Source organism: Artibeus jamaicensis, unplaced genomic scaffold (assembly GCF_021234435.1).
Source record: "Artibeus jamaicensis isolate MK-2021 breed Jamaican fruit bat unplaced genomic scaffold, CSHL_Jam_final scaffold_1964, whole genome shotgun sequence".
NCBI classification, from domain to species: domain Eukaryota; kingdom Metazoa; phylum Chordata; class Mammalia; order Chiroptera; family Phyllostomidae; genus Artibeus; species Artibeus jamaicensis.
This window is the reverse complement of record NW_026522030.1, coordinates 24,971,473-24,987,294: the sequence shown is the minus strand read 5'-3', so window position 1 is coordinate 24,987,294 and position 15,822 is coordinate 24,971,473. Positions and strand designations below refer to the sequence as shown.

General features: G+C 37.8%; 1 protein-coding gene across 13 annotated transcripts in view; it reads right to left on the bottom strand.

The window, feature by feature from the left end:
• The window catches only part of AGTPBP1 (ATP/GTP binding carboxypeptidase 1), a 210,445-nt gene that overhangs the window by 22,313 nt on the left and 172,310 nt on the right, over window positions 1-15,822 (bottom strand). For all 13 annotated transcript variants that reach the window (XM_053656359.1, XM_053656357.1, XM_053656356.1 and 10 more), the window contains 5 exons: window positions 11,747-11,891; window positions 8,527-8,680; window positions 7,249-7,429; window positions 5,767-5,896; window positions 4,373-4,504 (listed from right to left, as the gene is read on the bottom strand). In XM_053656359.1, the coding sequence (XP_053512334.1) occupies window positions 4,373-4,504; window positions 5,767-5,896; window positions 7,249-7,429; window positions 8,527-8,680; window positions 11,747-11,891 (742 nt within the window). The remainder of the gene's footprint in view (window positions 1-4,372; window positions 4,505-5,766; window positions 5,897-7,248; window positions 7,430-8,526; window positions 8,681-11,746; window positions 11,892-15,822) is intronic.

Sequence of the window (15,822 nt, the reverse complement as noted above, 5' to 3'; positions counted from 1 at the left end):
TGGGAACACACCCTGGGGAACTATGAGAGAAAAGGCTGTGACTAGAGAAATAATCCAACAGATACTAACCTAAATTACATATCTAAGGTTAAAGGAAACTGTGATACTGGAGTAGGAACAGATATACCTCCAGACAGAAATATATCTGGTTCAAAATTAGAACCCAAAGTATCTGTTAAATTTAGTTAAATTATTTAACTGTTATTATTATTATCTGTTAAATTATTACCTCAGAAAACACTGATCATCCACTAATGTTGACACAACTGGACAGTCATCGAGAGACAAGCTACAGACACCCTTCATTAAATTAAATTCTAATTAGATTGAGAATTTAAATGTAACCCCTGGCTGGTGTAGCTCAGTGGATTGAACGCGGGCCTGTGAACCACATGGTCGTGGTTCGATTCCCAGTCAGGGCACATGCCTGGGTTGCAGGCCAGTTTCCAGCAGGGGACTCATGAGAGGCAACCACACATCAATATTTCTCTCCTTTTCTCCCTCCCTTCCTCTCTAAAGATAAATAAATAAAATCTTTTTTAAAAAGTTAGAAAAAAAATACAGGCTTCTAGACTGTATTTAAAAAAATGTAAAACTTTAAAACAAAACTAAAAACAGTAAACAGAGAACTATATTTTTAAATCTTGGAATGAGAAAATTCTTTCTAAGCCTCCAAAACCAGATGCCATTTTTTTAAATATTCAACAAATAAGATAAAATTTTAAATTACTACACATCATAAACAAATAAAATTCTTAAAATACTTGTAAAACACAAGTATTTTGTGTTTATAAAGTTTCAAAAACAATAACTAGATGACCACCAGCAAAAAAGCAAGCAGAGAATATGAGAAAAGGCTATTTTACAAAAGAGAAAAATTATAATTGGACAAGTAGATGAAAAAAATATTTGACCACAAAATTATAGAGACACAAACTAAAACATCAGATTTTTTCTTTTTACCTGGCAAGGACAACAGTATTACGTGATTAGGGTGTGGAGAAATAGCACTATCATTCATTAAATTGGGAAACATCAATTTGTATAAACTTTATAAAGGAAAACTAGACAATACTAATCAAATGGCCACCAAGAGGAAATGACTCCATAAACAAACTTCAGTACATCCGTACAATAAGAACAAAAATGCATGATGAAATCCTGTGTAATTGTCAAAAAGACTGAAACAGGTCTCCGTACAAGGACCAGGAAAGATGGCCAACACACACTGTGTGAGAAAACAAGCTGCTGCCCCGGCTGGTGGCTCAGCTGGTTGCAGCGTTGTCCCACACGCCAAAAGGCTGCAGGTTCGATCTCAGGTCAGGGCACATACGGGAGGTAACCTCTCCATTTTTCTCTCCCATATCGATGTTTTTCTCTCTCTCTCTCTCAAATCGATACACATATTCTTGGGTGAGGATTTTTTTAAAAAGTTGCTGTGAAACACTGCAAAAAACCACACATGTACTTTACATATAGATTTATGAATGAATGTGTTCAGAATGGTAAAACTGATTACTTAGTAATTAATTGAGAGATGACTTTCAATTACGACTTTGTATTCCTGGAGTGTTTCCGTCATTTTATTTATTTGGAAAAGGGGAAGAGAGAGAACCAAACAGAAAATGTACTTCAAAGTTCTGTGGACAGTAGTAGTATGTTACTGAAACATTTTCTGAAAAATAACCCGTGGTCCCTGTTTAGGCACCAATTCAGCAGGAGAGGCTCTGGGAGAAAAAGGGAAGCACATGGAGGACTTCCGCCAAGATGGAGGTGTAGGTGGAAGCACTGTGCCTTCTCGCACAACCAAGTTTAAAAACAACAAAGTTTTAGCAACAAAAACGCAGCCAAACTACAGAAAATTGAACTATCCGGAAGTCTGACAACAACGAACCCTTCAGCCAAACTGGTAAGAGGGGCAGAGACAGCAGCAGACCAGGGTCGGGCAGAAAAGATCCACCGGACACACCCAGGTGTGAGACACGTGCACGCTGGCAGCTGTGGGCGGATCCCAGGTGTGGACAAGTGGGCGGAGCCACTGAGGGCTGACCACGGTCACACATTTGCGCGCAGATAAGCCAGTGAAGGAGCAAGTGGTGAGACAGACCGTGCAGGGCCCAGTGGCAGGAAGCGGCAGAGGGGACTGCCATTGTCCCTCTCTGACCCCACCCCCACATACAGCGTCACAAGCCAGCGACCTGGGTGGCCTCTCTCTGACCCACCCCACATACAGCAACACAAACCAGCGACCTGGGTGAACACCTAAGGCTCTGCTCCTTATACATATCTGGCATGAACAGATCAAAACATGGCACAAGAACAACTCAGAGCCCCAGAGCCGATAAATCTAAGTGATGAAGAAATAGCCAAACTTTCAGATGCATAGTTCAAAACACTGGTGATCAGGATGCTTACAGAACTGGTTGATTTTAGTCACAAATTAGAGGAACATATGAAGGCTAAACTAATTGAAATGAATGGAAATGCACAGGAAACCAATAGTAATGGAAAGGAAACTGGGACTCAAATCAAAGGAGTGGACCAGAAAGAGGAAAAAAAATGACCAAACAGAAAAGGACGAAGAAACAAGAATTCAAAAAAATGAGGAGAGGCTTAGGAACCTTCAGGACATCTTTAAATGTTCCAACATCTGAATTATAGGGGTACCAGAAGGGGAAGAGCAACAGCCACGAGTGGAAAACTTATTTGAACAAATAATAAAGGAGAACTTCCCTGTTCTGTCAAAGGAAATAGACTTCCAGGGAATCCAGGAAACTCAGAGAGTCCCAAAGAAGTTGGACCCAAGAAGGAACACACCAAGGCACATCATCATTACATTAGCCACGATTAAAATGAAGGAGAGAATTATAGAAGCAGCAAGAGATAAAGGGACAGTCACCTACAAAGGAGCTCCCATCAGACTGTCAGCGGATTTCTCAAAAGGGACCTTACAGGCAAGAAGGGGCTGGAAAGAGGTATTCCAAGTCATGAAAACCAAAGACCTACAACCAAGATTGCTCTACCCAGCAAAGTTTTCATTTAGAATGGAAGGACAGATAAAGTGCTTCTCAGATAAGATCAAATTCAAGGAGTTCATCATCACCAAGCCCTTATTATATGAAATGTTAAAGGGACTTAACTAAGAAAAAGAAGATAAAAAATATGAACAGTGAAAGGACAGCAAACTCACAGTTATTAACAACCACATCTAAAACAAAAGCAAGCTAAAAGGACAGCTAGATCAGGAGCAGAACCATAGAAATGAAGATCACATGGAGGGTTAGCAACAGGGGAATGGGAGAAGGAGAAGGTACAGAAAATAAGTAGCATAGACCATAGATAGAAAATAGATAGGGGGAGGGCAAGAATAGTATGGGAAATATAGAATCTAAAGAACTTGAGACACGTGGTCATAAACTAAAGGGGGGAATGGTGGGGAAGGGGGTGTGCAGGGGGAGGGGAATGAAGGGGGCAAATAGAACAACTGTAATGGCATAATCAATAAAATATATTTTAAAAAAAAGAACTACATTCCAGGTGCTGACAAATATTAGCATCAACTCGGGTGGGTCTCTTTTGTCCTTGCCAAAAGCACCCTAGGGAAAATTGGAGTACAGAGCAATCTTTTAGAACACTTATTGTACTCCCGATGCATATCTTTTTGATATACCAAGATATATTGAGTCAAAGTGCAACTTCTTCAATCGGGAACCATACCTTACTGAATTTTGAAAAGAAAAAACATATTGGAAACAGATGCATACTACTAAGTGAAAGAAGTCAGTCTGAAAAGAGTACATACTGCATGATTGCAACTACAGACATTCTAGAAAAGGTAAAATTATGGAAACAAAGAGATCAGTGGTTGTCAGGGGTTTGGAGGAGCCAGGTTGCGGGCCAGGTTCCCAATGGAAACTATGCAAGAGGCAACATTGAGATTATCTCCTTCTTTTTCTCCTTCCCTTCCCCTCTCTCTAAAAAGAAAGCATTTTTAAATAAAGCATTTTTAAAAAAAAGGAAAGCACACGGCACTTGAAGCAGTAAGATCTCATTTCAGTCCTCAGCACACCGTAAATGCAGAAACACAGTACGCAACAGACGGCTTTATAAAATCGGCAGAGGAAGGATATACTGTCTAATAAATGGTTATAGATGGAGAAACTAAAATTAGATTCCACATCTCATATAAAACAAATTCTGAATACATTAAAATTCTAAATGTGAAACGCAAGAAAAAATTAGAAGAAACACGTGAAACAGTAATGGCAAAATGACAACATGAACTGAATCTGAGTCACTCGTATGTGAGATCATTCCTGCACTCGCATGCGTGTGTGAAGTGCACGAGCCCTGGCTTCTCCGTGGTAATTACCCTGTATCCCACGTCCTCCACCACATCACAGGAGGCCGCGTTCGCGCTGGTGTGCCACACTGTCTCTTTGATGCTGCAGCCGTACATGAACACATTCTTCTTTCGGGAGTGGCCATGATAGTCACAATAAACCTTGAAAAGATCATATATTTTAAGAATTAAAAACCTTCAAATGCATAGAATGTCACATAAATCTAGTTACTATTAGCCAATAAACGGGTCTGTGTTCCTTTGTCCTTTTACTGTAACTGAGCCACCATGTAACAAGCAGGATCAATAAAAATAGTAATATTGAATTTTGGAAAGAAATCTATGATTACTAGAAGGGCTAGAAAGTCTTCTGCAAGTACTGCATCAAGGCATGAATTCCAATCTTTCCTTTATATCTAGTATACACCATTTTATTTTTTTAAAATATTTTATTTATATACTTATCTTACAGAGAGGGGGAGAGAGTAAAAAAGATGAGAGAAACATTGATGTGTGCAAGAAACATCAACTGGCTGCCTCTCACACACGCCCCAACCAGGACAAGGTCCCCAACCCAGTCACGTGCCCTGACCGAGAATCAAACTGGTGACCTTTCAGTTTGCAGAATGATGCTCAAGCAACTGAGCCACGTGGGTCAGGGATACTCTCCATTTCAAAAAATAATAAAATCAATTATAGGTCAAATCTACAACTGTAGTTATCACTGCCCCAAAGGCTGTTAAAATATTTATCTTACTTAAAAAAACGTAAAAATGCCTTTCAATTTAATTTTAAGAGCATTAAAATGGTTTCAATTTAATTTTTAAAAGTATTATTTTACAAATGAAAGATGAAGTACTGACTCACGTGCCAGTTTTACTGCTCTGCAAAGTGTTTCTACATTTCCGAAAGGAAAATTAACTCCTTGAAATACTAATAGACTGAAACATGCTAAACAAAAGCTGCTGAAAACAGACGCAGCTCCGTCCACAGTTCTGCGGAGTCTCGCCCTCGTGTGCGTACTCGAAACTTACCAGTTTCAGAGTTGACTAAAGAGTTCAGACATGAACATCTACTAGTTGGAGAATTTGAAAAATACGGTATTTTAGTGCTGTTCAAACAGTGACATTAAATACCTGAAACTTACAACTAGGAGTTGCCAATATTCATAAGCAAAAAAAAGTAAAGTGCTCATGAGAATTATACAAATTAAATCTGATAAAATAAGAATATGAATACATTGTACTAATCTGATACCATAATTAATACACAAGTGACTGATAGGAAAAAGAAAGGTATTTTAAAGAAGCTGTTTCTGAAATTAACGCTTAGCGGTTATTACCAGAAAATAATGTACAAAATGCTAAGTCAATAATTAATAAAACGGTGTCTCTGACTATACAAAGCACAAATATTCCACTTACCAGCGGTATGCGCTTCACTGCAGCCAGGTACTGCAGCAGCCCCTTGGTGTGGTAAATTGTAGGGTGCAGGTCTGGACTCGGACTCTGCCACTGTCTGTTCAGGTCCTCTCCACTCAGAGAACAGCGGTGGCTGAACACAGGTGAGCACAGTGACAGACAGACACGGGTCTCAATAAATCCTTATGTAGACTTGATTTAATTTTATGATTCTACTCCACTAAATATGTCAAATAGGTGTAAATGGTAGGTTCAACTAAATCCATTTTTTCCTCATTAAATAATCATTTATTAAGCATCTGTTACGTCCAAGATCCTGTGTTACATGCATTTAAAAGTGGAAAGCTTTCAGATTAGAAATCAAAACTTTCAAGCTATAGAAAAAATTAATTCTCAATTCTGGGATTTTATTTCCTACTCTATAAAAATTAATGGTCATATATTCTATTCTGGATATATAATAATCATTTGTTTTACTAACATTTTATATTTTGATTGTATTAGTTATTATTAGAAGTGCTATCTGGGAACTCCTAAGATAACTATATGGAAAAGTATACGTTCTTGTAAAAATTCAAATACATTTGCATTTAATCATAGGTATTAAGTATTAAAGCCATTGAACAAAAAAAAGAACAAAAAAAAATAAAGCATTGAACATAAATTTAAGCAAACAGAAAGTAATAACAGAAATACAAACAATTCTAACTGGGCAATATATTCCTGAATTAAAACAAGACACAAAATTTTATTGTAGTTTCATTACCATAACCTATCTAAAAATAAATTACCCCTTTTTTATTGAAAAATTTCCTAAAATATGGGAAAGGTTCATGTTACATTTATTGAATAAAATATGGTACCCTCACAGTTTTGGAGATTCGTATGTCAAATCCCATCTTTCAGAAGCACTAAAAAGACCTTGTCTAATTGCCATAATAAATGAACTACACGAACGATAAGCTACCTTCTCTTAAAAAGCGGTATCTTCTAGTATCTCCAGGTTAAAGAATTCCTCGTCAGAAACTACACTTCCTCATATCAGGAAGAAGTCAGCAGACAGAGCCAACACTCTGTATCAGTGAAAGAGATCCCAGAAGATTCTAAATTTTACCACAAACTAAGATCACATCACTGACAAAATTGAAAAAGAAAGGAATATAAAAGGATATGTTAAAAAAATCTTTCTTGTATCCTGACACTGTGACTTTCCTAAAATAACTCAAGCAAGATATACATTTTATGAAATCATTTTCTCATGAAATTTTCAATGCCATACAGAATTTTCAATGCCATACTACTAATATACAAAATATATTTTCATTTAAAAAAAAACTTAAATGAATTCCACACCAAAAATTTCTTTGCTCTAGAAAAATCCCTAGATTTGCTTTCCAAATTTGCCCTGGATGATATTATTTCAATGATTTTATTCAGGACCACCACAACAAGCTATAGTACTTCTGTAACTATTGCTTCACTTACTTTCCGTTGATGACACCGTCTGGATTTAGCATGGGGACAATTTTAAAGATGTAGCACTCCCGTAAGCTCTGGGCCGTCGGGTGGCTACTCATGAGGTACTCCAGGGTTCCTTTCATCACCCAACTCGCGTTTGTTTCTCCAGGATGGACCCGAGCGGATAGGAACACGTAAGGGCGATTTCCTGAAGCACACATAAAATCTCAAATTAAAACGAACAGCTATTAAAGGCTTGTACGATGTTTGACTCTGGGGCTTCAGAAACATTTCTACTCAAATGTGAATTCTGATACAAAGTCACAGTAGAGCTCACCGTGCACCTACGATACACAAGCACTGTACTAGGCCCTAGAGAGGAAACAGAAATGAAACCCCCGTAGGCCATGTCCTGAAGGAGTTCATAATATAATCATTAATCAACAAATACCATTTGAGTCACTTAATTCCATATGACTAATCTAGCATATAAAACTAGTTCTTTAATACAATTTTGGCTTTATAAAGAATAAGTAGTGGAGGAAGTTTTAAATATAAATACTTTCATAAAGTCACTGGGAAAAGGAGGAAAATATAATCTTATCCCTGTTTTGTTTTTTGCCACAAGGTGCATTTTATTTTCATTAATCATACAAATAATTCTCTTATCCCTGTTTTATAATCACTATTATAAGGACAGAAAAAAGGTATATGAGCTCAGAGATGTACAGAGAACAGTGTTTTCACTACACACACAGACAAACCCCTCTGAAAATAACACCCGGCTCACCTGCTCCTATTTTTATTCACAGCAAGCTCTTTCTCTTTTCTGAAAATACTCAACCTTTTCATTAAAATTAAAAGTTTCCTTTTTTCCTATCACAGCTGTACATTTGAGGCAACTTTAAAAAAAATAAATGGCAGGGAAAATCAAGTAGCTATTCAGCACTAGCATCAAATTTCTGGTGATTTTATTTATAAATAAAACTAGCTATAAATTTTAAACTGATGGTATTATTACATTAAACTCTTAAAATAATTTGTGATAATGCACCTTGGGTATGACTTGCAAAGGATAAGAACTACAGAGAATTAGTATCAAAAGAGACGGTGGAGGTCATGTCACGGGGCTCACCCAGTTCCAGGTAAGGAGACTGAGGCCCAGAAGCAGGCCCAGGATTAGGCAGTGACAGGACCGAGACTTCGGATGCCTACTCCCAGTGCCAGTGCCCTTACAAAATATACATAAAGCAAAGAAAAATAAGTAAGAATGACTGGGATTTTGAGTGACAAAGACAGACTTACTGAACTGACAGATGTGTTCATAATAATTAGATTCTGGCATTGCTGTTATAGTCACCAAAGGACAGCTGTTCCCAGACAGGGTTTCACATAGCACGTCTTTTCGAAAATAGATTTGCTGAGGGTTGTGTGCCGATTCCAATTTTTGAAGATGCATCTGGATAAAACGTAAAAATATACAATTACTTAAAAACTCCCTGTGATAAACAGAAATGAATGCATCTAGATATCCACATAACTAAAAGTCAATCTCGTGAACAAAATAAACCAACAAACAAAATAGAAACAGGCTCACAGGTACAGAGAACAGACTGACAGCTGTGAGGGCGTTGGGGGCTGGGTGGAAAAGGTGACGGGATTAAGAAGAAAGAAAGTATCTCACAGACACAGACAGGATGGTGACCACCAGAGGGAGAAGGGGGCGGGGAGAGGGAGAAGAGGGTAAAGGGGAGATAAATGGTGATGGAAGGAGAACTGACCTGGGGTGGTGAACACGAAACAATACACAGATGATGTATAAGAAGTTTACCTGAAACCTATATAATTTTATTAACCAATGTCACTTCAATAAATTCAGTTAAAAACATTTTTTTAAGTCAACCAGATTCCTAATCCCTTCTCTGGGACCCTCGGGGGCCAGATGTAGTTCAAACATCAGTATTTGAGGAATTCAAGAAAGAGGAGAGGTACAGTGCATACACCACTGAACATGCAACACCCCCACAGGGTCAGCGACAGCAGGCTGTATAAGCACATTGTTCTTTCTACAGCAAAACACATAAAGCATCAATTCTAAGTGGAATTGATATGCTAAATAAGCTCACATCAACTTAGGCCAGGCTTTGCTGTCAAAGGGATTATAAAAAAGCTTTTGGTTCTCAAAGCCTTCTGAACATTGACATTGTGACTGTAGGCCTACAATATGCAGAATAAAAATTATGTTGCACAAATTTTTTAACAAATTTTCCTGACTTCAAGATTAACATAGGTTCATTGTGAAATGTCTGGAAGATGCAGAAAGTACAAAGAAAAAATTTTAAACACTCATAATTGCATCACTTAGATTACTACTAACAAGTGCCAATGTATATTAACAAAACTGTAATTGCACATGCCTTTTTATAACCTTTTATCACTTACTAATTTATACATACATGTATATGTTCATAATTATGAATCACGTACTAATGATATGGTATAGTGTCATACCAAATATAAATCATTCAATCCCTCATTTTGAGACACTTAGCTGGTTTCCAAACTTTTGCCAATGCTCATTCACAGAATCACTATTTACTGTGTGGTCACAATTTCTGCGCCAGAAACTGTGCCAGGCACTGAGACTATATCGATGAATAAATGGACCCTGCCCTAGGGACAATGCAGAGTACTGTGATAGCTTGTAATAAGGGGAGGGGAGCCCAGCTGAGTCTGGGCAGTGAGAGAAGTTCTCCTGAAAAAAAGTTACTTTTAAACTGCAATTCAAAGGATGAGTGAAAAGGACAAAGAAGCTGCGATTCAAAGGATGAGTGAAAAGGGCAAAAGAAGTGTGCTATAAACAAAGGAAAGTGTAGGAAGAACACAAACTAAAAAAGAATTGAGGGCATTTCAAAGAACTGAAATGCATTCATCACAGCCACACCAAAAAGCAACAGTGAGACAGAATTCAGCCCAGAAGGAAGGGCTTGGTAGGCCAGTTTCCCTAAAGGGTGTCCATGTAGCCAAGTAATACACAGATGAGCTTCAAAGGATGTAATAGGTACATATTTAGTTGTGAGTTAGAAAAATGTCTGCCCATTAAATCCATCATTTCCTGGATGTTAAGTTAGGATAAGGATAAACTTTAAAGAGTAAATTATTTTAGTCTATTAAATAATAAATATTAAGTAAATAATGGCTCACACAGTATGTGTGTGGAAATGGAAAAAATTGTGTCAGACAGTAAAGGAATGACAATGAACCACAGTAAGAATTTTAGACTTTGTACAAATGGCTACAGAAATCACAAAGGCATTTTAAGCAGGGGAGTTATATGACCAGATTTGCCTTCCAAGAGCCTTTCTTCCAAGGCTTCTTCCATAGCTTCCAAGAGCTACGGTGTGGAAAAAATACAGATAAAGAGGAAAGGGGATAAAAGTCACCTTTAGGTCACCAGTTAGAAAAAGGTTGGCAAAAGTCCAAGCAAGAAACAATGCAAATGCCTGGAAAAGGTCATGGAGTTAAAAGAAAGTAAGGGAATCAGAATATGCCAAAAAGGTACACATCACTAAAGAAGAGTAACATATAAACCCACAAATGACAGCACCATATTCTGATGCTATGTTATCCAGCATGAAGAGATTTCTGATTTTACATCTGTAGGTTGTAATATTTTAATTTTCATTTTTAAATACATTTTAATGATTATGCTACTACAGTTGTCCCAATTTTTTTCATGTGCCCCCCTCCACCTGGTACCCCTGTTCCCCCCAGGGCAGCTATCAACAACTGAATGTAGGTTGTAAACACAGTGAGTCTCATGGTGTTCTCAGGCTTGCTATCTTTTCTGCTCTGTGGAATGTGTTTTTCTCCCATTTTCCCCTCTCTAGTGATGTCGAAGCTTGTTCCTAATCATAGTGCTCCAGTTTCTTTCTGGGTAAATTGGTCATATCTTCAAGATCTTTGATTATGAGAGATATTCTCTTCTGAGAATGAACCTACCACGGTAATTACTTGAATTTATTTGTTTTATTTTGTTTTACAATACAAATAATCAAAAACCTCAAGTACCCCATAAAACAACTCTTGTACCCCAAATTCTAAGCATCTGGATCTAGGACTCCATATGCAACCATTAGAAGAAATAAATTCCCTGCAGAAAACTTAAACCACACCCACATTTTGCTACTCTTATATTTTTCTATCAGATTCAATGCTTCTCATTAAACACTTGGAAATCTCATCTAGTTAAAATCTGGAAATCATGAAATCTTAAGAGAGCCTGTAGATTACTACCCAAAGATAGAAAGCAAAGCTTATGTCAAATTTCCTTAGTATTTCTTTCTATTAAATAAAGAGACTACATTGCCATTTACACCCTTCAATGTTTTCAACAAATGTTGTATTATTACATAAAAATTTCAACATCAAATCTTTTTCTTATTAAAGCAATTTTGGCTTCTGTTATCTGACACACACACATGTAACGCAATAATAGTTATAATACAACTTAGTGAGTTCTCACCTGTAAAGTCGAATATGTATATGGATAGTGATAAGCAAAGTAGCAAACATCATCTTTATGTGGAAAACTGACAGTGAATGTAATTGTATAGTAGGATTTTCCCTTTTGCCCACCTGCAGCAACTGAGCTTCTTGAGAAGTGATTTCTGCAATAGAAAAGCACACACTGTCTATTTCATACATACAAAAACTGATTTTCCTTGTTATTTTATTAAACAGAACTTCAGGGGGTGGTTTGTAAAAAGTGTAACTTAAATACTCTATAAACAGAGACTTGCGCTCCGGGCAGCATGGTTCAGTTGGCTGGACATCATCCTGCAAACCAAAAGGTTGCCTGTTCAATTCCCAGTCACAACACATGGCTGGGGCTACTTTCCAGACTTTCAATATCACCAACATATGTTGAGCTAAAAATGCTTTGTACATCAACTGAATTTCTAAAATTCCAAATCACCTTGCATGGCCTGCAGATTCTTTATACACACTCAAGGAATTTTGAAATTGGTATACAGTCCATCATTACATCTTGAATAGAGACTCAATGACAAGGTGCTACGGGTTGAATACGAAATGAGTTCCAGAATACACCCTACCTACTCCTTTCCTCCAAAAGCTTAACAACTAAGTGGAAAGTATTTCACTACACCACATTATATCTAGGTGGCAGTTCATAGGTTTTATTCTCACATGTAGGGGGAAGGCAGTTTCATTCAATTTCACAGACAACACAAACAAGCATCAAAGGGCCTGATGGAGGTAAAAAGTGAAGATACAAGGCAAAAATAAATTTTAATGCCTCACAATCTAAATTTCAGGCCTTGAGAAAGCAACTAGAAAAGTGCTTATTACATGGAAAGTGATTAATAAACATCTGTTGAATTGAGACTAAATTCCAATTCCAGAGCTGGAAATAGCTAAAAGAAAAAAAAAAAAACAAAAACACCCCTTACACAGAACAACTACCAGCATGCTTTACAGTGTAAACAAGATAAGTGTTCATTGCTGATTTCCATAATGCACAAGGGGAGAAGCGTGAAAGAAACACTACTTTCTGAAGGACACCGTTTCACCCATTCGCAGTCTAAATTATTCTGCCGAAGGCTAACCAAGCACTGCCCAGATCGTCACCACTTCCCTCCAACTTCGAGAAAGGGACCAGTGATGAGAGTACTTTTATATTAGCCTACCATTAAAATAAATACGAGATTTATTCAGGTACAGATGAGTTACATATAACCCTATATTTCTGTTCCTCGTTTATTTACTGTTTATGTAGCAAATAAAAGTCAAGGAAAAACCCTACTGATGTAAATTCTGAGGAACCCTTTCTTTCCCATGAAGTAGCAGCAATTAAGACCTAGGTTTGTCCAAAGCCATGTCATAAACCATTAAAAACAGCTTAATTTTAGAAGTCTTCTTACTGATACAACTGTATTAGTGCTAGTTAAGCACAATATGAAAAAGTCAATACCCCCTAAACAAAAATGTCAGGATTAAGATTAATAACAAGTAAGAAACAGAGATGTCAACTGCCTTCAACAGTGGAAATCATTTGGAAAATAATACATGCAGGAACAGAGTAAAATGGGAAGCAAGCTACATAATTCTAGATTATTTAGAATGAATCTGAAGAATAATTATTCTATTGCAGCAATAAATAACTTATAGCACTGATTTCGAACTCATTAAGTAGTTCGCCTATTTGAAGTCACAGTTGAGCTGTATAAGCTGACATAACCATGAAATACATCTCCAATATTTTGGAAATTAAAATGAGGTAAATATTTGTGCACAGAAAAGAACTGTACTTACTGTCATCAGAACAACAAATAAATACAAGTTATTTCCTAAAATTTATTTAATTATGTTTTATTGATTATGCTACTACAGTTGTCCAATTCTCCCCCTTCACCCCCCTCCACTCAGTACCTCCCTTCACTCAAGTATTCCATCCCCCACTTAGTTCACACCCACGGGTCATACATACAAGTTCTCTGGCTTCTCCATTTCCCATACTATCCCCTTAAGCTCCCCTGATCTATTTTGTACCTACCATTTAGGCTTCTTAGTCCTTTTACCTTTTCCCCATTCTCCCCACTGCTCCCAACTGAAAACCCTCCATGTGATCTCCATTTCTGTGATTCTGTTCCTGTTCTAGTTGTTTACTTAGTTAGTTTTTGTTTTTTAGGTTCAGTTGTTGATAGCTGTGAATTTGTTGTCATTTTACTGTTCATATTTTTGATCATCTTCTGTTTCTTAGATAAGCCCCTTTAACATTTTATATAATAAGGGTTTGGTGATGATGAACTCCTTTAACTTGACCTTATCTGGGAAGCATTTTATCTGCCCTTCCATTCTAAATAAAAGCTTTGCTGGATAGAGCAATCTTAGATGTAGGTCCTTGCCTTTCATGACTTTAAACACTTCTTTCCAGCCCCTTCTCGCTTGTAAGGTTTCTTCTGAGAAATCGGCTGACAGTCTGATGGAAACTCCTTTGTAGGTAACTGTCTCCTTTCCTCTTGCTGCTTTTAAGATTCTCTCCTTATCTTTAATCTTGGGTAATATAATTATGATGTGCCTTGGTGTATGCTTCCTTGGCTCCAACTTTCTGGGGATTCTTGGAGCTTCCTGGACTTCCTGGAAGTCGATTTCCTTTACAGGTCAGGGAGGTTCTCCTTCATTATGTTTTCAAATAAGTGTTCTTCAATCTCCTGATCTTCCTCTTCTCCTTCTGGCTCCCATATGATTTGGATGTTGGAACGTTACAAGTTGTCCCAGAAATTCTTAAGCCTCTCCTCATTTTTCTGAATTCTTGTTTCCTCTTCCTGTTCTGTTTAATGTTTATTTTTTTCCTTTTGCTTCAAATCATTGAGTCCCAGTTTCCTTCCCTTCACTGTTAGTTCTTTTTATATTTTCCTTTATTGTACTTTGCATAGTCTTCACTCTTTCCTCTATTTTGCAACCATACTCAACCATTTCTGTAAGCATCCTGATTACCAGTGTTTTGAAGTCAGTATCTGATAGGTTGGCTATCTCCTTGTTGCTTAGCTTTTTCTCCAGCTTTGACCTGTTCTTTCTTTTATGCCATATTTCTGTTTGGGCACACCTATTATGTAGTAAGGGGCAGAGCCTTAGGTATTTGCCAGGACAGAGCAACCCATTTCACTGGGTTGTGTCACTGAATGTAGGGCCGGGGTCCAAGGGGAAACAATGGTGCTTGCTCTGCTCTCTGCCACATTTCAGTCACTTCCCTCACTTCCCCCAAGCAAATTGGGCCCTTCTGGTGCTGATTCCTGGGTGGGTGGGTTTATGTATATTCCAGGACCCTGGCGGTCTCTCCAGCAAACTCTCCTGTAAGGCTGGTAATTTCTCCCACCACTGCAACCCCCACAGGTTTTTACAGAGGTTTTGCAGCTTTTTCCCCCCACACTGGAACCCTGGGTTGCGTGGTCTGTCTCGCTCGCCAGTTGTTCTTCTGGTTTATCTGCATGCAAATGTGGGATGGCCTGGTCCACCAGTCTCTGCTTCCTCTACACAGGTCCTCCAGCCACACATCCTCTCCTCCCCGACTGCCTGTCTCTGCCCCTCGACTAGTCTAGATGAATGTTTCTTTAACTCCCTTGCTGTTGGGACTTCCATAGAGTTCAATGTGCTGGCAGTTCTGGTTATTTTTTGTTTTTAAATTTGTTGCTGTCCTTATTTTGGTTGTGTTAGGAGGCAAAGTGTATCTACGCCTCCAAGTTGGCCAGAAGTATTTTCTAGAATTTCTCATTTCCTTTGTATTCAAAGAAGTTGACAGTTTTAAAGCTAAAAATGTTGAGAACACGTAGCTGTCTAAGCAGTGGAGACAAAGATTTAGACCTAAACTATCTGTCTACAAAATACATTTTACACTTGACCCTTGAATACATGGAGGTTAGGGGCACCGACATCTGCACAGTCAAAAATCCAAATATAACTTCTGACTCCCCAAAACCCAAACTATACCAGTTTTCTCTCACTATCTGTCACGGGCTGGTCTTAAAACACCTGTAGATACCAAAATCAGCAGACACTCAAGTCCCTATGTAAAATCAC